The 23,636-nt window shown below is 50.8% G+C and overlaps 1 protein-coding gene across 3 annotated transcripts in view; it reads left to right on the top strand.

The window, feature by feature from the left end:
• LOC140429847 (muscle, skeletal receptor tyrosine protein kinase-like) overlaps positions 1 to 23,636 on the top strand; it is a 267,141-nt gene that overhangs the window by 145,623 nt on the left and 97,882 nt on the right. Inside the window, exons 8-12 of one of the 3 annotated variants that reach the window (XM_072517333.1) lie at positions 2,510 to 2,516; positions 6,174 to 6,437; positions 16,677 to 16,843; positions 16,969 to 16,992; positions 21,134 to 21,222. In XM_072517333.1, coding sequence (XP_072373434.1) covers positions 2,510 to 2,516; positions 6,174 to 6,437; positions 16,677 to 16,843; positions 16,969 to 16,992; positions 21,134 to 21,222 — 551 coding nt within the window. Of the gene's footprint in view, positions 1 to 1,953; positions 2,517 to 6,173; positions 6,438 to 16,676; positions 16,844 to 16,968; positions 16,993 to 21,133; positions 21,223 to 23,636 lie in introns of those variants that run through there. The other 2 variants (XM_072517331.1, XM_072517334.1) reach the window with 2 other exon arrangements.

The following is a 23,636-nucleotide window of genomic DNA, read 5'->3' as shown; positions in this document are numbered from 1 at the left end:
GGGGGGAGGGGTCAAAAGATTGGGGCGGCCAGTAAGAATGGCACCTCGATCTGCGAATAGTCTTCCTGCATTGACAATGATGTAAATGAAGCCTTGACGGGCCGCTCCTTGTGCCAGGAATCACCCCCGCTAGAGGAGCCCGAAACGGGACTCTGTTTTTGTCCTGTTGAATCGTGCCCTAAATCTCCTCCTAGGTTCTTTGCTTTAAGAAGTCGTGTTGGGTGTTCCGATACACAAATGAACCAACACGGTTGTAGATGGTACAACTCTGTTTTATTATTCTGTACAATAACAACTGTTAACTTCTGGCTGTGGTTCGTGCTTCACCAGCTAACCTGTGGACCCAGCCCTAGCACTATCTTAGTGAGGCACTCAGCACATGATGTATGTCTGAGTGGCACGCTGTGAGCTCTGTGCTCTGAGCTATCTCCTGGTAGAATGAGCAGGAACTGTGGTGTTCCCTGTTTTATAGTGCGTGTGCTCTCACTGGTGATTGGCTGCGATGTTGTGTGTGTGTTGGTTGATCCAGCTACCTGTCCATCAGTGTGTGTGTGATTGCACCAGGATATGTTAATGTGGATATCATGACAAGAACAATGGGTTATATTTGGCAAATGTCAGCCAGAATATTAGTGGGATAGACACAACCATGAGGTAAAGAAAAAATAGCGCTACTGCAAACTTATTCCTGGAAGTGAATCAGAGAGATGGGGGGGGGGGGGGGAATTTGTAGCCATATTCCCCAGTTCCCAAAATTCCCAGCTGGGCAACAGATGCAGTGAATTGGCTGTTGAATGAGGGGCGAGATTAAAGCGAAAAGAAGCTTTTAACAAAAAGCATAGAGATCTGGAAGAGCTGTTACACCCATCACAGCACAACCCATTCTTTGAACACAAAGCTGAAGCCAGATTTCTCATGATTAGTTGTAGCTGGATCTTCACTTTCACTGTGCCATCTCCTCCCAGGCTACCACAGTTGGTGGCATCCTCCAGACCCCAGGGCTATGTGTCAGGTATGGTTGACCATATTAAGAAACATTCATCGCTCGGTGTGTCAACCGATGCTTAATAGCACACTTGGCTTTTTTCCAAGTGAAAACTGCCAGCTTTCTCAATCAATCTCCAGGCTGTGCACGTGTAAATCCCTTCTTCAATTTTAGTCTGCCCAAAGGTCATTTGCTGCAAGACTTTGGGAGTCTGAAAATTCAACTCGATCAGTATTTAATGTGTCTTCCTTTAAAACATTTTCAACTGCAGCATTTGGCCTAACATTCCATAGACAGAGGTGGGTCAATGATCTGTGATCAATAAAGTTTTACTGAGAGCTATAATGTACAATGTTGTGGGAGGGAAAAACCTCAGGTTTAATTGTCTTGGCGAAGCATTAATCAGCGAAGCAAGCCTTGTGAAAGCAACGTAGGCCGGTGACAGGTCAGAGAAATGCATATTTAGTAAATTTTTGTTGGAGACTTTCCTTGAAAGATTTTGTGAACACTGAGATGGGTGTTTTTAAAACTTTAATCTTCGTGCCATCAAAATACCTCATCAATTTTCAAAATACCATGCCAAATATGCCCCTTTTCGTTTTACTGTGGATGGTAAAAGCTTTCCTCTCTATATAGATCTGAAATGTGTTAAAATTCTCCAGCTGCTGATCAAAACTGACATTTTTTCTGATCTTAACCTTAAGCCTAGACTTTGTGGCCAGGCGGAGCTTGGCTTGGAGTACTGTTTAATGGGTGCTCGCAAGAACCATGTTTCAGGGTTTGTTGAGATATTTCAAATGTGACACGCATTCTTCTCTCTCCAGGACCTCAGCAAAGTTGCTGCATAATTATGGTGTCTGATTTCCTGCACACCTGTCCACCCAGAGCTAGGGCCCGTCACACTCATATACACTTGCACAGATCTCAAAGGATCAGGGTGCAGTTTACGCAGTTCCCATACACACACACACACATAGATTCATGCACACACACATTGTACAAGTCTAGCACAGCTCTCGGACACCCACAGATCTCAAAGGATCTCAAAGGATCAGGGTGCAATCTAACTCATCCCTCTCTCTCACACAGACGCACATACAAACACCAACACCCACACACGCAGTACAGTCAAGCACAGCTCTCACACACACCCACACGCAGACACACAAACAGGGTGCAATCTAGCACAGCCCTCACAGGCAATCATCCACACGCAGACACACACACAGGGCGCAGTCTAACTCAACTCTCTCATACACACAAGCACTGCATGCACACAAGCACACGCATGCGCACACACACACACAAGGTCAGGCTGAAGTCTAACATAACTCACACATACACAGAATTGGGGAGTAGTGTAAAACAACTCACAGACACACACAGGGAGAGCTCAGGGTATAATTCAGCTCACACCCACACTGCATCTTATGTTGATGGACAAATGCCTAACATTCCTTTTCTTTGTCTTGGCATGGGATTCATTCCACCTGACCTGCAATGGAACCTGCTTCTTCCCCATAGAATGGAGGTAAGAGCTGTGTATTATTCTGAAAGTTTCGCTGTAACTTCCTGGGCTATCAGTGAATAACAAAAATGGCAAATGCCGTGTTTGGCATAGGATACTTTGCTAAAAATTTAAATCTGAAAAATGCTTGTGATGTTTTTTTTTAAATCAGGTGAACAAACCTGAGAGAGATAAGTTTAACCTGTCCGGATGTAGCTTGCAAAGTGTGAAGATGTTGCTGTCTGTGACTCTCACAGTCACCCAGTTGAAATTCCCCAGCCGGTCACATCAGAGGGCTTCACATTTGTGACAATTCTTTCTGATGGCCTCAAGGGACTGCTTTTTCCAGATAATATCTGAATTGGAATTAAATCAGGGAGTTGGGCTTTGAGGCAGCATGCGGATGTTTTTTTTGTATGTTATCCTTGCGGTTGATCCATTTTTGGAATGAAGGTTACTTCCAAGGCATGGTGTGGCTGACACAACTTCAGCTTTGCAACAGCCGGCATGAATTCGTCACCTCCCATTGCATGGCTCTGAGGTTACGAGCTCCTGCGTTTGTACATTGGTGATTGTGTGCCAAGATTATTGCCTGTGCAATGGTAAACTTTGGCATGGCATGGAAACCTGTTGGGTGTTAATCCACCATTCAGTGATGTGGTGGGGGGGGGGGGGGGGTAATGGGAACACTACCACTTGTTTTTGTCTCACTTCGAGACAGGTCGAATTTTAACCATCTTTTGCTCGGGGACTATTTTATTTTTTAAACAATTTTTGCTCCTCCAGACTGTCAGTACAACATGATGGGCTGAACGGCCTTCTTTGGTTCATTAATCACCTCTGATTCTATCAATGCCTCGTTTGCTTCAGGTCTCGTCATGATCTCACCTCTCCATATCTCGGAACCCTCTTCCAGCCCCATGACCCCCTGGATTCTCTCCTCTCCTCCTACTTAGCTACCTATCCCAATCCAGATTGAAGCATCCCGTCACCAGCGGCCGTGTCTCCCATCTATCTGGGCCCTAAACTTTGAAATTCTCTCCCAAAATCTCCCCCCCCTCTCTCCTCCCTTTAAAGGTGATTGTTAAAACCCCCCTCCGCCGTCCAGGACTGTTACCTGCGCTAATATTCCCTCAAGTGACTCAGGTCAAACTTTGCTGTACAATATTCCAGTCACCTCTGGATGTTTTACTATGTAAACAGTGCTACATAGACGCAAGTTGTTACTGTTTTCCTTCAGAGGTAACAGTTGGGTTTCATTGTCCAGGCAGTAATCCAACTGATCTTAACAGAATGAAAATCATCAAGACTCCTTAAAGGATGGATGGCCTACTTTGCTAAATCACACCCTCCTTCCCCGCCTGCCTTCTCGGCCCATGATCCCCACTGCTCTGCTCAGATAGCGGATCTAACTTCACGGCGCATCACCATTTACAAATCTTGCCGAATCGAGCATTAAAGAAAAACAGAGGACATTGTCCATGTTGTGTGCGCACTGGTTTGTTATTCATTTAGATATCTCAAACCAATGCAGAAACACTTTTTAAAATCCGCAACAGGTTTATTAACGAGAGTTTTCAAATAGTTCGTCAATCGCAAAATGCCTGCAATCATGCTCACAGCTCAGCTTCCGTGGTGTCCATTTACCTGGCTCTGAGTCCATACCCAGGCTTAACTGATCAAGCTCAGTGAGCCTAGATCAGTTATCGGATTCACATAATCAAACACAGAACAATTGAACCATTGAACACTGCAGTCAGTATTTCAGAAAACGCACACACACACACACGTGCCTGGAACTTTCCACCAGGGTCTTTCTTATAAGGAGAAAAATTCAGAAAATTCCATATTTCACAATAATGCAATTAAATTTAGCCATTGCGTTATATTTAGTATCTTTTAATGTTTTCATTGAAACTCTTAATTGAAAGCCTTAGCCTGCCCTAGAAACCTGGGGCGTAATTCTCCCCAAACGGCGCGATGTCCGCCGACTGGCGCCCAAAATGGCGCCAATCAGACGGGCATCGCGCCGCCCCAAAGGTGCGGAATGCTCCGCATCTTTGGGGGCCGAGCCCCAACATTGAGGGGCTAGGCCGGCGCCAGAGGGATTTCCGCCCCGCCAGCTGGCGGAAACGGCGTTTGTTGCCCCGCCAGCTGGCGCGGAAATGACATTTGGGGCGGCGCATGCGCGGGAGCGTCAGCGGACGCTGACAGTTTCCCGCACATGCGCAGTGGGGAGAGTCTCTTCCGCCTCCGCCATGGTGGAGACCGTGGCGGAGGCGGAAGGGAAAGAGTGCCCCCACGGCACAGGCCCGCCCGCGGATCGGTGGGCCCCGATCGCGGGCCAGGCCACCGTGGGGGCACCTCCCGGGGTCAGATCGCCCTGCAACCCCCCCAGGACCCCGGAGCCCGCCCGCGCCGCCTTGTCCCGCCGGTAAATAGGTACTTTAATTTACGCCGGCGGGACAGGCAATTTCTCGGCGGGACTTCGGCCCATCCGGGCCGGAGAATCGAGCGGGGGCCCGCCAACCGGCGCGGCCCGATTCCCGCCCCCGCCGAATATCCGGTACCGGAGACTTCGGCAACCGGCGGTGGCGGGATTCACGGCTGGGGGGTCGGAGAATGACGCCCCTGGATCAGACTTCATGGCCGGGATTCTCCGACCTCGTGCAGAGTCGGAGAATTGCCGGGGGGGGGTGGGGGGCACGAGAATCGCACCACGCCGCCCAGACGCCGGCCCGTCGATTCTCGGGAGGCCACGGGATCACCGCCGCGCCGGTCGGGGGCCGTTGAATGCCACTCCCCCCCCCCCCGGCGATTCTCCGGGCCTCGACGGACCTCGTGCACGCCGCATTCGGCTGAGTCCCGCCGGCGTGGATTACGTATGGTTCCACCCAGCAGGACCTCGGAGTTCTGGCTGCGGGGGCCGTGCTGGTGGGGGGAGGGGTGGGGGGCGGCCTCCACGGTGGCCTGGCCCGCGATTGGGGTCTACCGATCGGCGGGCGTGCTAGTTCCGTGGGGGGGCCTATGTTCCTCCGCGCCGGGCCCCTTTAGGGCTCCGCCATATTGCCCGGGGGCCAGCGTGGAGACGGGAACCCACACGCATGCGCGGACTCGCTCCGGCCATGTCGCGCCGGCTTTCTGTCGCCGGAGCTGCGGACACCACTGCGGTGCCGTACTAGCCCCCTAGGAAGGGGTGGATACCTGCCACTTGAGGCCCGTTGACGCCGGAGTGGCTCGCGCCGCTTTTCACGCCGGAGTCAGAACTTGGCCGCGGGATTGGAGAATCCAGGGACATAGCTTTGCCCAGAGTTGTGTGACACCGAAGGTTGGATTTAAGTCATGAAAGATCCCCAATTTCCCCAGGCTAAATAGGTGCTCCACAGTCAGCCTTACTGCTGCGATATTTTTATTTAGTTTCTAACAATTTCTTCTTAATTGCGAATTCTCAAACTTACATCAAGACAAGCTGAGGGACACATTTCAAAGAAGTCATTCAGGGAAGGAATAAAATTGAAACTTTGGTTTTGTGTTTGTTAAATTCAGAAAGGATATTAAGCTGAGTGAGAGCACGAGAGGGACAGAGAGATGCAGATTTTGGGGGGAAGAGAGCGAAAGAGAGAGACTTTCCGAAACGTTTGTTCTCGTTACTTCAGCAAAAGTTTTTTTTTCTGATTTCAGACTGTACAAAGGCGACTTGGGCTACTGCAGTACGTATCGTGGAGAGGTATGCAAAGACATCGTGGGGAAGGGCAAACTTGTTTTCTTCAACGCTTCTTACGCCGATGCTGAGGGGACACAAGAGATGATGTCGAGGAGCGCGTGGTCGGAGCTGGATGGCGTGAGCTTACTGTGCAAACCGGCTGCGGAGTCGTTACTCTGTCACTTCATTTACCAGGACTGCAACCCATCTGGTGTGGGGCCTGCACCAAAACCTGTGTGCCGGTAGGTCAGCCGCAGGGTTCTGTATACATAGAAAATCACAGGGCACCAGGCAAGAAATGGCCAGTGCCACTAATTGTACCATAAGACTTAGAAGCTGAATTAGGCCACTCGGCCCATCGAGTCTGCTCCGCCATTCAATCATGGCTGATATTTTTCTCATCCCCATTCTCCCGCCTTCTCCCCATAACCCCTGATCCCCTTATTGATCAAGAACCTATCTATCTCTGTCTTAAAGACACTCAGTGATTTGGCCTCCACAGCCTTCTGCGGCAAAGAGTTCCACAGATTCACCACCCTCTGGCTGAAGAAATTCCTCTTCATCTCTGTTTTGAAGGATCGTCCCTTTAGTCTGAGATGCTGTCCTCTGGTTCTAGTTTTTCATACGAGTGGAAACATCCTCTCCACGTCCACTCTATCCAGGCCTCGCAGTATCCTGTAAGTTTCAATAAGATCCCCCCTCATCCTTCTAAACTCCAACGAGTACAGACCCAGAGTCCTCAACAGTTCCTCATCCGACAAGCTCTTCATTCCAGGGTTCATCCTTGTGAACCTCATCTGGACCCTTTCCAAAGCCAGCACATCCTTCCTTAGACACGGGGCCCAAAACTGCTCCTAATACTCCATTGGATAACTCTTTCAAAGAGCCAGTTCAGACAGATGGGACACAGTAGCCTCCTTCTATGCATAATAATTCTTGCCAATATTGGATGAATGTAACAGGCATTTCACTATGGCGTTATAAGGCAGCTGTTTACTCATTAATTTTAAGTAGGTTAACATCCCCACTCAAAACAATAACTAAATCTTGGCAAACGCGAAGTATTGCACTGGTCTGCTCCATTCTCCACATTTTTTGTCTGTTCGCAAATGGTCAATTAAAGAGAGGGAGAACTTGCATTAACATAGCACCTTTCGCAACCTCAGGACTTCCAAAGTGATTTGCAGTCGATAAAGTATTAGCAAAGTGTAATTGTAATGCGGAAAATATGGCTGTTGATTTTCCCACGGCAAAGCTCCGAGAAATAGTCGAGTAAAATGGCCAGACCGTTTATTTTAGTGATGCTAAGTGATCCCAGGACACCGGGAAGTCCACCCCAGCTTCGTTTCAAAATCACGTCAGAAGGCTTTTTACTTCCACTTGGGAGGGCGAAGGTTTGACATCTCGTCCGAAAGTTTGATCGGAGCAGCGCAGGTGGCTTTTAATTCCAATCCGTGATCCCATCTCCCTCCCAGCATGTTGCTGTTTGAGCTGTGGATTATCGTAGCTAAAAATAGGATGGTTAAGGTGGCAATTGGCACGGGCGCTGTAAATAACACGACTTCCACTTCCTGACGGCAACCAGGCCATTTGACCTGTGAATGAATGTGTGAGGGCTTAAAGAGGTCAGGTTACCTATATGTAAGGAAAATGTTCCTTGTAACTGTGTGTGATATCCTGACAGATGGGCAACCAAAAGGTAGATTAATGAATGAACAGTTTATTAAAGTAAGAAACTATATTCAGAGAGTGAGATAGCAGCTACCGTGTTCCAACACTCCAAACTCCTAACTGACTGGGAAATCCGTACTCTGCCCCCCAGGGGTCACGCGCTTCAGCCCCATTGGCCGACCGGGTCACGTGACCATCCGCGAACCCGTCCCCATAAAGGGACACCCTCCCTTTTAAGTTCACGATCAACATTCTTCAAATAACAAAAGAACTATTTGAAGAATACACAAGTGACTCTCAAAACAGTCTCTCGTAGGGTCAGTCGGTCAGGGAACTTCTGCATCCTTTGAGAGCAATGTAATTCACTAATGGTTGCTTCAGCAGTAGAGGTAACTTCAGTTTGGACCTCATGGGTAGACTCTCGATTTGCGAAGATGCATGCAAATTCCCTGGGAGTTTTGTCTAACTCTAACTGTTGGTGCCCATAAAACATATCAAGTTAAACCCCCTTCTAATTTAGCGTACAAATCTTCAATTCTTGAAATTGGCTGCCTGATTCACAGTTAGTTTGTAGTCGCTGAATATTCTAATGGTTCCATCTGGCTTCACCACTGGCACGATTGGAGCCGCCCACTCCAAAAACTGCACAGGTTTTGATGATACCGAATTCTTCCAGTCGTTTGAGTTCAGACTTAACCTTCTCCGGATCCACATCAATCTTTGCTTTAAGGCCCTGTATCTTGCCTAAATCATCTTGGGAACCCTCCTGATTTTTTTTAAGATGTCATGAAGACTTCCTTCGTTAATTTGAAAAATGTCTAGCCAATTTAATGAATTTGTCTAAGCAAATCCCAGCCCATCAGACTTGGCCATTCACCCCGCACTACTCTGAGGGTCAGTTGAGCTGACTGGTTCTGGTAGTGTATAGACATTGTGGTCATCCCTCAACTTCTTAAATCTTCTCTAGTATATGTGGATAGCCTGGCAGATGTGCTTCTGAACTTCAGGGGTTGGACCCCACCTTGCAGATAACGATTTGTTTGTTCGTTCACCTGCAGCTGTAGTGGAGGCCTCCGTGTCCATCTCCATTTTAAGTGACTGACCATTAACTATTAACATAATCGTAATTGGGGGCATCTTGCCCATTTCGATGTTTACTATACTTCAGATTCATTTTCAGGGTTATTCTCAACACTGTTCACTGGAGGCGGAGGTTTTTATTGATGACCCCTTGTGGTCTTGCATATCGTTCTAATGTGCCCCCTGCTGTTACAGGCAGAACCGGTAGCTTCCCTGAATTGACATCTTTCCCAGGGGTCATCTCCCCCACACCAGTACCATTCTTCATAGCTCTTCATCTGCAGACCAAATTCCCTATCCCTCTCCACTCTCCTTTGAGCCTCTTTGCTTTTTGGTTTATGCAAGTCATCACTGGTGCCAGGACTGCCAACAATTTCCTGCCAAACCTGGTGGATTGCACCTGCTTACACGCTCTGCAACTCCATCGTCCCCCCTTTTGGCGCCTTGCATAGCATGGGCGACCTCTAATGCCTTCTTTAAGGTAATCTCTGCCTCTGCTAATAATTGTTCTTGTACGGCCATGTCGTTAACACCACAGACCAGCCTGTCCCTCAACATGACATTCAGCGCAGACCCAAAGTCGCATTGTTCAGCTGTTTGTTTTAAGCGTACCACGGACACTACGATTGTCTCTCCTGGGATCCTTGTCATTGAATTGAGTTTTAACGCTGCATTATAACTGAGGGCTTTGGGTGATAATGTCCCTTGACTAACTCCACCAGCTCCCAAAATGTTTTGGAATGGGGGGCATCTGGAAAAGTCAAATTCCTAATAAGATTGTAAGTGGGAGCCCCGCAGGCCATTAGTGTTATTTGCCGCTTCCTTCCGCCCCACCAACGCCCCCCCCCCAGTTTCATTGGCGTTGATAACAGAGGTGTTCAACACATCACCCCATTGCTCCATGTTAGGGTCAAATGGTTCTAGTTTGCCAAAAAGGGGCATTCTGTCACTCACAGGCTGTTGAACGAGTTTGATTTGAAGGAAAAGTTTTCACACAATGATCTGCTCTCCTGATTACTGTAGCAGCAGGGAGGCATTTCGGTTGTTCCTCGTCGCCAGTGTAATATCCTGACAGGCGGGTGACCACCAGACATATTAATGAATGAACGGTTTATAAAAGTAAGAAACTATATACAGGGAGTGCGGTAACAGCTACCATGCTCCAAGACTCCAAACTCCTAACTAACTGGGAACCAGCGCTCCTCCTCCAGAGTTCAGGGCTCCAGTCCCATTGGCTGATCGGGTCACATGACCCTCCTGGAACGCGCCCCCTTAAAGGGGCACAGTACCACACTATGAAAGTAGTCCCACCTTTCTTTGGGAGCGGGTGAATTTTGTGTTCAGCGCTGAAGAATGGACCATTTTGTCCGCACGTTTTACACCCAGTGCTTCCAGGTCAGCCCCAAAGCATCAGCCAGATGCAGAATAACTTTACTCCAATAGTGCGCCGTAGGTATCTGCCATGGCTCATTGGGTAGTGTGTGTTGTCTTCTGGATGCGAAGGTTGTGGATGCAAACCACAAATGTGAGCATATAATCTCGGCTGGCATGTCCGGTGCAGTACTGAGGGTGTGCTGAGCTGGTGGCGGTACCATCTTTAAGATGAGACAATGAAGACCTCATAAAAGATCAGGGGCGAAATTCTCCGACCCCCGCCGGGTCGGAGAATCGCCGGGGGCTGGCGTGAATCCCGCCCCCGCCGGTTGCTGAAGTCTCCACCACCGGATATTCGGCGGGGGCAGGAATCGCGCCACGCCAGTTGGCGGGCCCCCCCCGCTCGATTCTCCGGCCCGAATGGGCCGAAGTCCCGCCGATAAATTGCCTGTCCCGACGGCGTAAATTAAATCACCTACCTTACCGGCGGGACAAGGCGGCGGGGCGGGCTCCGGGGTCCTGGGGGGGGGCGCGGGGCGATCTGACCCCGGGGGGTGCCCCCATGGTGGCCTGGCCCGCGATCGGGGCCCACCGATCCGTGGGCAGGCCTGTGCCGTGGGGGCACTCTTTCCCTTCCGCCTCCGCCACGGTCTCCACCATGGCGGAGGCGGAAGAGACTCCCTCCACTGTGCATGCGTGGGAAACTGTCAGCGGCCGCTGACGCTCCCGCGCATGCGCCGCCCGGAGATGTCATTTCCGCGCCAGCTGGCGGGGCATCAAAGGCCATTTCCGCCAGCTGGTGGGGCGGAAATTCCTCCGGCGTCGGCCTAGCCCCTCAATCTTGGGGCTCGGCCCCCAAAGATGCGGAGCATTCCGCACCTTTGGGGCGGCGCGATGCCCGTCTGATTGGCGCCGTTTTGGGCGCCAGTCGGCGGACATCGCGCCGTTTCCGGAGAATTTTGCCCCAGATGACTCTATTTCTAGCAAACTAAGCAACTAAGTCTTTTGCAGTGCCTGAGTTCATGTTTATCTTTCAACCAACCCCTCGAAATCGGCTGATCTGATCTTTGTTGCATTGCTGTCTGTGGGATCTTACTGTGTGTAAATTGGGTGCCGTGTTTTGTGGATTACAACAGTCAGGAAGCTTCAAAGGTACCTCATTGTAAAGCTCGTTGGACATCCTCCGGTTGTGAAAGGTTTGTTTTGTCACCAATCCTCCGCAGAGCACTTCCTCCAATAAGACTGTTGATTTTCCATAGCCCAGGCATTCCTCTCGGAATGATATCACCGATTTACTGTCGATTAGTGCTAATGAGAGGGGTTTCTTTGAATTACATTCAAACCAATATTGAAACATCCCAGTGTCTCACGTGAACAATGGTTCTTGCAACCAACAAAGAAAGAAGAAGGTCAGAGATGCATCCTATTAGCCTGGATTGGACCCAGGCTCTGGTCCCAGAGGAGGAAGCCACGTGCTTCAGTCCACTGTGCTACCCAGAACTTTGCCCACATCTGTTTCCCATTCGTTATTCTCTACAAGAATAATCTTTTCTAAATTGACAGCGTGTGATATATTAGACAGTAACCTCCGAGAATTACTGATAGGGGCCTGCGCCAATTTTCCTGAATAAATACTGTAATTTATTTGAACTCAACCTTGGGACATAGGACTTATGTGAAAAGAGAAAGGTAACTGGCGCAGGTGGAGAGCCTCGCTGAGCGGAGTGAGCACAATAATTAGAAGCAGAAGTAGGCCATTCTGCCCACTGAGCCTACTCTGCCGTTCCATAAGATCATGGCGGATTTGGTGATGGTCGAAACTCCACTTTGCTGTCACCTGTAATCCTTGATTTTCTTGCCCATCAGAAATAAACCTAACCCAGCCCTGAATAAATTCAAAGACTCACCCTCCACTGCTCGATGGGGAAGATAATTCCACATGTTAATGACCTTCAGGGAGAAAACATTCTCCTCACTTCCATCTTTTAAAGCAGGCCTCGTATTCTTAAACTGTGTCCCCTGGTCCTAGCCTCCCCACAAGAGGAAATATCCTCTGGGTATCCAACCTGTCAAATAACCTCAGGATCTTATGGGGGTGATTCTCCGATATGGAGGCCAAATGTTTGCGCCGTCGTGAACGCCGTCGCGTTTCTCGACGACGCGAACAGGGTCCGGGAATGACCTATTCTGGCCCCCACAGGGGGCCAGCACGGCGCTGGAGCGGTTCACAGGGAATGTCGTACGCACGCCGGCCCGTCACCAACATGGGGCCGGTGTTCTGGGGCCACGCACGGAAGGAGGTAGGCCCGGGGGGGGGGGGGGGGGAAGAGGCTGGCCCGCCGATTGGTGGGCCCCGATCACGGGCCATACCCCATCGGAGGTCACCCCGGTGAAGGAGCGCCCCTCCCTCCCCCACAGGCCCCCCCCCCCCCTCCCAGCATTCCCGCAGAGTTCCCGTCGGCAGTGACCAGGGGTGGACGGCTCCGGCGGGAACCTGTCGTATCGTAGCGGCCGCTCGGCCCATCTGGCTGGATAATCGGCGCTCGCCGGTTCTCCGAGCGGCCCGGTGCGAATCGCACTATTTCCGGGGGGTGGGAGAATCGCGTGCGGGGGTCGAGACGGCGTGGCACGATTCACGCGGCACCCCGGCGATTTTCCCACCCGGCGTGGGGGGGGGGAGAATAGCGCCCTATATGTCTCGATAAGGGGCGAAATTCTCCGGTATCGGCGCGATGTCCACCGACTGGCGCCCAAAACGGCGCAAATCAGTCGGGCACCGCGCCGCCCCAATGGTGCGGAATGCTCCGCATCTTGGGGGGCCGAGCCCCAACCTTAAGGGGCTAGGCCTGCACCGGACGAATTTCCGCCCTGCCAGCTGGCGGAAAAGGCCTTTGGTGCCCCGCCAGCTGGCAGGAAATGACATCTCCGGGCGGCGCATGCGCGGGTGCGTTTGCGGCCGCTGACGGCATTCCCGCGCATGCGCAGTGGAGGGAGTCTCTTCTGCCTCCGCCATGGTGGAGACCGTGGCGAAGGCAGAAGGAAAAGAGTGCCCCCACGGCACAGGCCCGCCCGCGGATCGGTGGGCCCCGATCGCGGGCCAGGCCACCGTGGGGGCACCCCCCGGGGCCAGTAAGGTAGGTGGTTTAATCCCGCCGGCGAGACAGGCATTTTAGCAGCGGGACTTTGGCTCATCCGGGCCGGAGAATCGCGGGTAGGGGGGGCCCGCCAACCGGCGCGATTCCCGCCCCCGCCGAACATCCGGTGCCGGAGAATTCGGCAACCGGCGGGGGCGGGATTCATGCCAGCCCCCGGCGAGTCTCCGACCCGGCGGGGGTCGGTGAATGACGCCCCTCTTGTTCTTCTGAACTCCAATGGGTAGAGGCCCAAACTGTCCAACCTTTCTTTATAAGATAAACTCCTAATCCCAGGAATGAGGCGAGTGAACTTTTGACTGTGGGAGAGGAAACTGGAGCACCCGGAGGAAACCCACGCAGACACGGGGAGGATGTGCAGACTCCGCACAGACAGTGACCCAAGCCGGGAATCGGACCTGAGACCCGGGAGCTGCGAAGCAACTGTGCTGCCCACTGTGCTACCGTGCTGCTGGGATGGGCGGCATTCGACAGTCCCCCAGCCGTGTGTTTCTTGGCGGCACGCCATTCGGTTGTGGCGGGATTGTATCTTCCCACCGCTTGTCAGTAGGATTTCCCACGCCGCCGGGAAGCACGCGGGTGCGGGTGTGCTGCCGGCAGGAAAAGTGAATCGCAAAGATCGGAGAATTCCAGCCAATATTCCAAATGTGGGGCTGGATTCCCCGTTTGGGAGAATAAGCCCCCAAGCCGGCAGGAAACTGGCGCAAAACAGCCACCGATTCCCTGCTCCGGGGGCGGAGGGGGGGCTAGCAGCCAGGCAGCATAGAGCTCCCAGCTCTAGCTGCCGATACGGCCTGGAGCATTGCCGGGTCAGTGGCCGCGCATGTGCATCATGGCAGATGCAGCACGCGGACACGGACTGCAAAAATAGTCCCCCCTTTTGGCTGGCTTTCGCGCCCCAGACCACCCCCCCCCCCCATAGTGCCCCCAGCCCCGAACGAAGTCCCCCCCCCCCTGCATGCGGATCGGCCCTCCCCCGACTGTGGCTGCGCTGGACTGAGTCCGCAGCCGCCACGCTGAGCTCATGACGGGTGAGACCACACATGCCCCACGCCATTGGAAACTCAGCCGGTCGGGGACGGAGCATCGCTTGGCGGGCCTCGGGCAATGGCCTGAGGCCGTGGATACACCGTGCGCCATACTCCTAGAGTGCGCTGCTTTGCAGGGGATGGAGCATCGCGAAAGCGGTGCTGCCCCCGATTTTGGCATCATCGGGGATTCTCCGCCCCGTCGCGAACGCGGGGCGAAATTCTCCTCCAACGGCGGGATGTCCGCCGACTGGCGCCAAAGCCGGCGCCAATCAGGCGGGCATCGCGCCGGCCCAAAGGTGCGGAAGGCTCCACATCTTGTTGTGGCTCAATGTTGGGGCTAGGCCGACGCCGGAGGGATTTCCGCCCCGCCAGCTGGCGGAAATGGCGTTTGTTTCCCCGCCAGCTGGCGCGGAAATGCGGCGCATGCGCGGGAGCGTCAGCGGCCGCTGTCAGTTTCCCAGCGCATGCGCGGGAGGGTCAGCGGCCGCTGTCAGTTTCCCACGCATGCGCAGTGGGGAGAGTCTCTTCCGCCTCCGCCATGTAGCGGAGGCGGAAGGGAAAGAGTGCTCCCACGGCACAGGCCCGCCTGCGGATCGGTGGGCCCCGATCGCGGGCCAGGCCACTGTGGGGGCACCCCCCGGGGTCAGATCGCCCCGCGCCCCCCCCCAGGACCCCGGAGCCTGCCCACGCCGCCTGGTCCCGCCGGTAAATACCAGGTTTGATTTACGTCGGCGGGACAGGCAATTCCTGGGCGGGACTTCGGCCCATCCGAGCCGGAGAATCCAGCGGGGGGTCCCGCCAACCGGCACAGCCGGATTCCCGCCCCCGCCCAATCTCCGGGAGCGGAGACTTCGGCGGGGGCGGGATTCACGGCGGCCAACGGCCATTCTCCGACCCGGCGGGGGGTCGGAGAATGACGCCCGCGATTTCGGTGTTGGGGATCGGAGAATCCCCGGTTTCACCAACTTCCTGGAAGGTGCAGTGAAACGTCCCTACTTTTATATTCCATTCCCCTTGTAATAAACACCAACATTCCATTTGCCTTCCTAATCACTTGCTGTACCTGTTTTATTCTGTGATTGATCCACCAGAGCACCCAGATCCCTCTGCACCACCTCCATCTGCAATCTCTCTCCATTAAAATAATACACTGCTTTTCTATTCTTTTTGCCAAAGTGGGCAAGTTCACTTTTCCCCAAATTATAATCCATCTGCCTATTCTTCCCCACTCACATAATCTATCTATATCCCTTTGTAGACTCTTTAACTTATCTTGACATCTGCCTTTCCTGCCTGTCTTAGTTTCATTGGCAAATTTAGATCCCATACATTCAGTCCCTTCATCCAAGGCATTGACACAGATTGTAAGCAGTTGAGACCCCAGCACTGATCCCTGTGGCACTCCACTGGTTTGTCAACCCTAAAAGGACCCATTTATCCCTACTCTGCTTCCTGTTAGCTAACCAATCCTTTATCCACATTACTATTACCTCCTACACATGTCTCTTATCTAGTTAAGTGACCTTTGATGTGGCACCTTACCAAATACCTTTAGGAAATCCAAGTATACCACATCTACAGGTTCCCCTTTGTCCACCTTCTTTGTTACATCCTCAGAGAACTCTAATAAATTAGGTGAACACGATTTCCCTTGCACAAAACAATATTGGTTGCAGCCTATCGAACTGGAATGGTGTGGGGTTTTATTGTTTTACTGTCCCAGGATCTAGGTGATTCAGTGACTAATTGTTAACCTATGCCCCAATCCAGCCGTTATGAACAGAAAGTCTAGGCTGACATTACAGTGGCAGTACTGAGTGGGGTGGGCGGGGGGGGGGGGGGGGGAAGAACTATTATTTGGATGAGATATTAAACCATCGGCTCATTCAGCTGGATGTAAAAGACCAGCATCCTTAAAGCAGATTTTCGATTGGCTCATTGTCGCATTTCTGTTGTGGGAGCTTGCTGTGCATAGATTGGCTTCCATGTTTCCCACATTGCAACAGTGCCTGCACATGTCCGAAGTACTACATTAGGACATCCTTATCCACGTATCTAGAATTTTGCGGAGGCAGATGTGAAGTCCGAACAAAATCTGTCCCTTCTTATAGGATCACTTCTTTTATTAAAAAAAAGGCACAAGTATTGAGCATTGGGTATGTCTTTGTTCCAGCGAGCACTGCCTGGCAGTGAAAGAGCTTTATTGCTACAAAGAATGGCTCTCTATGGAAGACAATTCACGCAAAGGAATTTACTCTTCACATCTGACACTACCGGACTGTCACAGGCTTCCCAGTCTACACCAAGATCCAGGAGCATGCACCAAAGTATCATTCCTTGGTAAGTATTACCTGTTTGAAATGAAATCGGTAAAAACATGCCATTAATCTACAAAGTTGATACCCAGTCTGAAAAATTGGATTACAATAACGAGCTGGCTAATTATTTTCCCTTTCTGTTTGCAGACATGAAGAGAGGGCTTGTTACCAGTGAGTGAATGTTTCCCATTTTATTTTTATCTACTTTCAAATTAGTTTATCAAATTTTGTGTTATTCAATATGTTATTCTGGGGTCATTGATAAACACGTCTCATTCTATAAATAGGTTTTCTTCCACCATTTTAAATGTAATGGTACATTTTGTGAATTTGCATTCCCGGGTCCAAATCCTGCACGATACAAATTACATATGAGCAGGAATAGGCCATTTGGCCTCTCTCACCTGCCCTGTCATTTAATAAGAGCCTGACTAATCCAGCGGTAACCTCAAATGTGCATCCTGCCTACCTCCGATAACCTATCACTCCCTGCTTACTGTTATAACCCCCATGGAGGTCACAGTGTAAAGAGTATCAGATTCCCTGTGACATCCACAGAATATGATTGTGATGAACGGTTATTGTATTACTGTACCCTTATCATCATGGAAGGTGATGTCCCCTTTAAGACCGGGCTTGGAACCCTGGGGGACTCCGCCTCCGGCTCCGCCCACCTGGGAGTCGTATATAAGTAAGCACCCGTCTCGGCACCAGGCTAGTGCTTAGCTTATTAAAGCCTTCTTTACCGTTTTACTCTCTAGCGTCATTATTGAGGGTATTACAATGATCTTCTCCAATAACAGGGGGTGGAGTTTCCCCCTTAACAAAGTGAAACCTCACCAGTAATCTCACCTGGGTGCAGGCCGGGGAGGGAGTGGAGGTCGTACATCGAAATAAACCCAGTCTTTGTTTTCTACCTGCTTGTCTATGCGGGCTACTCTGGCGGGTTCTGCACTTACCAAATCCATTGTGGATTGGAATTGCTCCCGTTGCATTGCCATAGCTTTGGTGAACGTGGAATTCTGCTTCCGGCTTAGCGAGACTTCCGTCGCTCATACAACAAAGTTACGGTGCTGGTGCGGGGAATTTCACTGCCAGTGTTTGCTTCCAGCTTGTGGAACTCAGGGTGCAAACTAGTAACATTTACTCTCACAGTTTACAACACTCATTCAATAAAGTTTTATCACCAGAGCTGACTTGGTAAAAATGAAACCAGTGTAAAAAGTTATTGATGGCCTTCATTTTTCCTGCTGGTTCTATTGATGTCTTAAAATGTTTCCCTTTCAACCGTGAGTGCCAGGAACATCAGTGGAGGGAACTGATTAGAAGGAGGAAGGAGTTGAATCAGTATACATAAACATACACGGGTCAATTCGCTTCAGTATTCCCACCTCACGCCCCCAATACAGAGCTTCCGCTGTCTGGAGTTCACACTGGGGGCACCGGTACATGTCTGATTTTTAAAAGTTATTTCATGGGATGTGCTGGCTGGAACAGCATTTATTGTCAATCCCTAATTGCCCTTGGAAAGGTGGTTGTGAGCTGCCTTCTTGAACAACTGCAGTCCGTGCCACATAGTTACACCCACAGTGCCGGTCGGGAGGGAGTCACCAGTGATCCGGTGACAGTGAAGGAACAGCGATATATTTCCAAGTCAGGATGGTGTGCTGCTTGGACAGGAACTTTGCAATCCCAAAGAATGGAAAATGGTGGGATTGGGAACTGGACCGAAGTCTGAATTTCCAGAACGTGCTGCCAGTATACCATACTCTGGGGCAGCAGCACTAAGGACCCAGATTTGCTCCATCAACCTTTGCCTTCACCATTCAGAGCTAGCTGCAACCTCATCAGTGGTCCGATCTTCCTTTCAGTCTGCATCGCTTATATGTCCACCCTTCCTCACATGCTATCTCTCTCGAACTGCCCCTCAATTAAAAGCTTTTGGATTTTAGTCCCACTCCATAGAGTTGAGCTCAGGCTGACACTGTCAGTGCTATCTCTTGGATGAGATGATGAACCAATGTCCATCTGCCTATACATAAAACAGCCCATCTCTCTTTTGAAGAGGGGGAAGAGGCCTCTCCCAGGTGTCCTCGGCAATATTTATCACTCAAAAAACATCCCTCATAGAGATTTTCTGGTCATTATCACAGGGAGAATTTTATGCCCTCATGGAGTATTTGGAGGCGGGCAGGGCGCTTAATCAGGTGGGAGGATGGTGTGTGAGCACCCAGCCACCTTCTCAATGTCACCAAGGGTGAGTCTGGGGACTTCCTGCCTGGTCACCGATTGAGGCTGTGGGTGTACCTACACCACGTGGACTGCGATGGCTCAGGAAGGTGTCTCAACACCACCTTCTCAAGGACAATTAGAGATGGGCAATAAACGTTGACCATATCCCATGAATGAACAATAAAAAAGGCCCTTAATTGGGCAATGAATAGTCTATCCCATCACAGTTGGTATCAACCCAATGGCAGGCAGACCCATCATTCCTCAGGGAGCAGGACAAGCAAACCTGCTACTTGCGTCCCAGGGAGTACCTCGTTCAAAGGCACTCAGTCTCTGATTGGGTACGGGCATTGGGATCCTCACCTCTACCCTTGCCGCTGCCTCCCCTCCGGTGCCTACTCTCCCCCCCCCCCTCCCATGCGGCTGCCCCCCAACATGAAACCCACAATGGGCGGGATTCACATTGCAACGTCTCACGAGATCGCGTGAGATCTCGCGTGGCGTTGTGAGCAGGTAGATCCAGGGAGCGGGGTCTCCCGGCCTTTAATCGGGCACGCTGCGGCGCGGTGAGCTGCTTTTCCGGCGCGGCCTGGCTATTAAATCGCGCCCTATGTGCGGCCATGTATGCTCATTAAGAGGATGGTGTCAGAGCTCAGGGATAGAACAAGCTCATTTTCAATATCATAGTACAGATACATAAAAATTAATGGATTCTAACAAAAGAAAAACCATTTGGAAAATTAGAATTGTCAGACCTCTGATTTAAAATAAACGCTAAAGAAACAAAAATTAATAACAGGTGACAAGCTGCTGAAGACATTATAAAAATAAAATGAATGCACTCTAACTACGAGTACATTTTTAAGCTGGAAGTGATGTCTAGGTGCTCCAGATATTAATTTATTTCTGTAATTTTCATTTACAGTTTTGTGATTCATATTTAGGGTGCAGTTTGATCCACTGTGATTGTAATTATAGGAAGAGCATTCTTCGCCTTGTCTTCAGTTCCATGACCTGTCTTTCTTCACCCGCCATTTCAGTCCACTTTCTTCACATCTTCCACATCTGCTTCGAGCAGGTCACATTTCACCGGCAGTTAAAGGTCAAAGCAAAAGGACTGAAACGTAACTGAAGTACTTGCTGTGGGTGGGTTGCACACATGCAATCAATTCGGGCTCCGTGGGAATTTTGATTAACTCCAGCGGCGAAACAAAGGAATCCCGAATTAACCCAAAGTCAGAACACCAGGACTGTCAGAACCGATGTTTCTCACGTCAGGCGGAAGCGAGACAATGGGATTGTGTCAAGCTTCCTGGGACCCCTGCCCTTCGCTTCAACGTAAACAGCAATGACAGCTTAATCAGTCGCAACATTGAGAGTCCATGGTAGTGTGCGGGTCCTCAGGGGCTGATAGTGAACGTGATTGGCACAGGATTGCACAGCTCCAACACAGGAGAAGCTCGACAGCATCCAGGGCAAAGTAGCCCACTTGATTGGCACCCCTTCCACAAACATTCACTCCCCCCACCGATGCACAGTGTGTACCATCTGCAAGGTGCATTGCAGGAACTCACCAAGGCTCTTTAGGCAGAACCTTCCAAACCTATAACCACTGCCACCTGGAAGGACAGGAGCAGCAGATACCTGGGAACCCCACCACCTGGAGATTCGTCTCCATGTCACTTACCACCCTGACTATATCGCCGTTCCTTCACTGTCGCTGGGTCCAAATCCAGGAACTTCCTCCTTAACAGCACTGTGGCTGTTCCTATACCACACAGACTGCAGCGCTTCAAGAAGGCAGCTCACCACCACCTTCTGAAGGGAACATTAGTTTGGGCAACAAATGCTGGCACAGCTAGCGGCACCCACATCTTAATCTAGTTAGTTTAAGAGTTCATGTTTGATTCTGCCTTCCAGCCCGCAATATTGTAAGTAAGAAGAATGTCAACGTTGTACAAATGTTTAACATTTCTTTGCAAGGGTGTCAAGATTGAGATTTTGGTTCTTCCAGTTGTTTTTAATTGATGGCAAAGGTTCTTATTAATTTTTGTATTATTTGCATTCCTTATTTCGACAGAAATGTGTTACAACGATAATGGGAGGTTCTATCAAGGTTCAGTAAATGTCACAGCATCTGGTATTCCCTGCCAGAAGTGGAGTCAACAGGTTGGTATTGGCAGCTCTCGCCCTGATAAAGGAACCGAATCATTGACATTCACAGATTGCAAAATGAATACTAACGTTCAATACTCTAATTTATGATTCCATTGTGTCCCTGATCCCGCCTCAGTGATTAATGTCACCACTTTATCCCGACTGCAGCATTTTGGCAGCACTCTTGTTCAGTGAGTAGCACTTCCCCCCCTCTGAGTCACAACGTTCCTGGTTCGAATCCCACTGCTGCACAGCTTGAGATAAAAAATCAACCTTGGGTGCAGCGCTAAACTCCACATTGTCTCCGGATGTGATGCAAGAACGAGGCCCCATCAGCCTTCCTGGTCAGATAATAATGAGCTTTATTGTCATGAGTAGGCTTACATTAACGCTGTAATGAAGTTGCTGTGAAAATCCCCTCGTCGCCACATTCCGGTGCCTGTTCGGGTACCCAGAGGGAGAATTCTGAACGTCCCATTCATCTAACAAGCACGTCTTTCGGGACTTGTGGGAGGAAACCGGAGCACCCGGAGGAAACCCCCACAGAGAACGTTGCAGACTCCGCACAGGCAGTGACCCAAGCCAGGAATCGAACCTGGGACCTTGGAGCTGTGAAACAATAATGCTACCCACTGTGCTACCGTGTCGGCCACATGTAATATTTCTGTAAAAGGGCTGGGGAGCTCTCCCCGGTGTCCTGGTCAGTATACATTCCTCCATCAACATCAACAGAACAGATTATCTGGTCGTCGTCAGAATGCTGTTAGTGGGATCTTGCTGTGTGCAAATTGGCTGCCGTTGTTCCTACTTTACTACAGTGACTACACTGCAAAATGTAGTTGATTAGCTGTAAAGTGCTTTGAGGTGTTTGGTGTTCATGGAAAATGCTACACAAATGAGAGTCTATCTTTTTGTGTGTAGTCAGTATAGGTTTAATCCTTTACTGACTGCGATATAGCCTCAATCGTCATGAAGCTGCTGTCTATACCCAAAAAGGAACTAATGGTTGACAGAATCACTGAATCGAACAGTCCAAAGGAGAATTTTCATGCGTGTCTCTGCTCTCTGAGAAAGGAATGACTTAATCCCATGCTCCTGACCTCCCACTTTAACTTTCCTTTTCAAGCATCCTTATTAAAAGTTGTTAATGGATTCTGCTGCAACTTTTCCTGGTTGAGCACCTCACATCTTAACGACCTCCTGTTTTGAAAAGAAACCCCCAAATTTCTCCCTTGTTGGAGATAACTCACCAACCAGTGAAAAGTTGGATTCTCCATTTCAGCGGCGAAGTGCCGGTTCGCACGGAGAATTCGATGACGAAGAAATCGGCACCGATTCCGGGACCGGTTAGGGGCTAGCAGCGCCGGGTGAAACTCCCGGCTCCCGCGCCGCAAATGACCGGAGAATGGCCGGGACCCTGGCCGCGGATGCGCACGGCGACGACTTGCTGCGGCCGTGCGCGGACCCAACCCGCCATCCCCGACCCCACAACTCACCCGCTGGCAACTGCCCCCTCACGTGTCCCACGCGGTTGGGAACTCGGCCCATTTGGGGCACAGCATTGCTGGGTGCCTGCCGATGACGCGCCAATGCCGTTGCAATGCCGCGCGGCGCGCAACGCAATTACGCCATTTCGGAGGGGGTGGAGCATGGCTGACAGGCGACAAACCTAACCCCAATAACCTTTCACCTCCCCTTGTTAATCAAGACTATATCAAGCTCTGCTTTGAGAATATTCAAAGACTCAACTTCCACACCCTGTTGAGGAAGAGAGTTCCAGAGACTCCGGACCCTCGGAGAGAAAACACTTCCTGGTCCAGGGGTCAGGTTTGAAGTTGGAGTGAGAGCAATGGAGGGGGATAGGGAGGGAGTTCCTGAGTGTACAGCCCAGGGAACCGAAGACACAGCCAGCAACGGTGGAGCCGTGGAAATTGGGAATGCACAAGAGGCCAGATTTGGATGACAGCAGAGTTTGGAATCCTCTGGCTGTTCGCTGGCAGTCCTGTTGGCAGCACACACCCACCCCGCGGTTTTCCCCGCGGTGTGGAGTGGCTTCAATGGGAATTCTCATTGAAAGCAGCACGCTGCTTCCCACCACCGTGAAACACGCAGCTGGGAGGCTGGAGAACACCTCCCAGAGATCTCAGAGGGTTGTAGGCCTAGAGGAGGTTGGAGATGTTAAATATGAAAAGAAGGCCACAAATTCACCTCACTTGTTCTCTTTGGCCTCTCCTTCAACTGAAAAGCCTTAAGGAATCTCTTCCTCTTCCACTCTGTGCCCTTGTTATCCTTCTTACTATAAGGTGCCCAGAATCGAACAAAAATATTAAAAAAGTGACCCGACCAATAATTTGTGTAGACTCAGCATTATCGGAGGAAGTCTGCTGGAGTCACTGCTAGTTCGGCCAAGGTGTGCAAAGGTCAGG

The sequence above is a fragment of the Scyliorhinus torazame genome, chromosome 9 (genome assembly GCF_047496885.1).
Source record: "Scyliorhinus torazame isolate Kashiwa2021f chromosome 9, sScyTor2.1, whole genome shotgun sequence".
NCBI classification, from domain to species: domain Eukaryota; kingdom Metazoa; phylum Chordata; class Chondrichthyes; order Carcharhiniformes; family Scyliorhinidae; genus Scyliorhinus; species Scyliorhinus torazame.
This window is presented reverse-complemented; position numbering and strand designations above follow the sequence as displayed.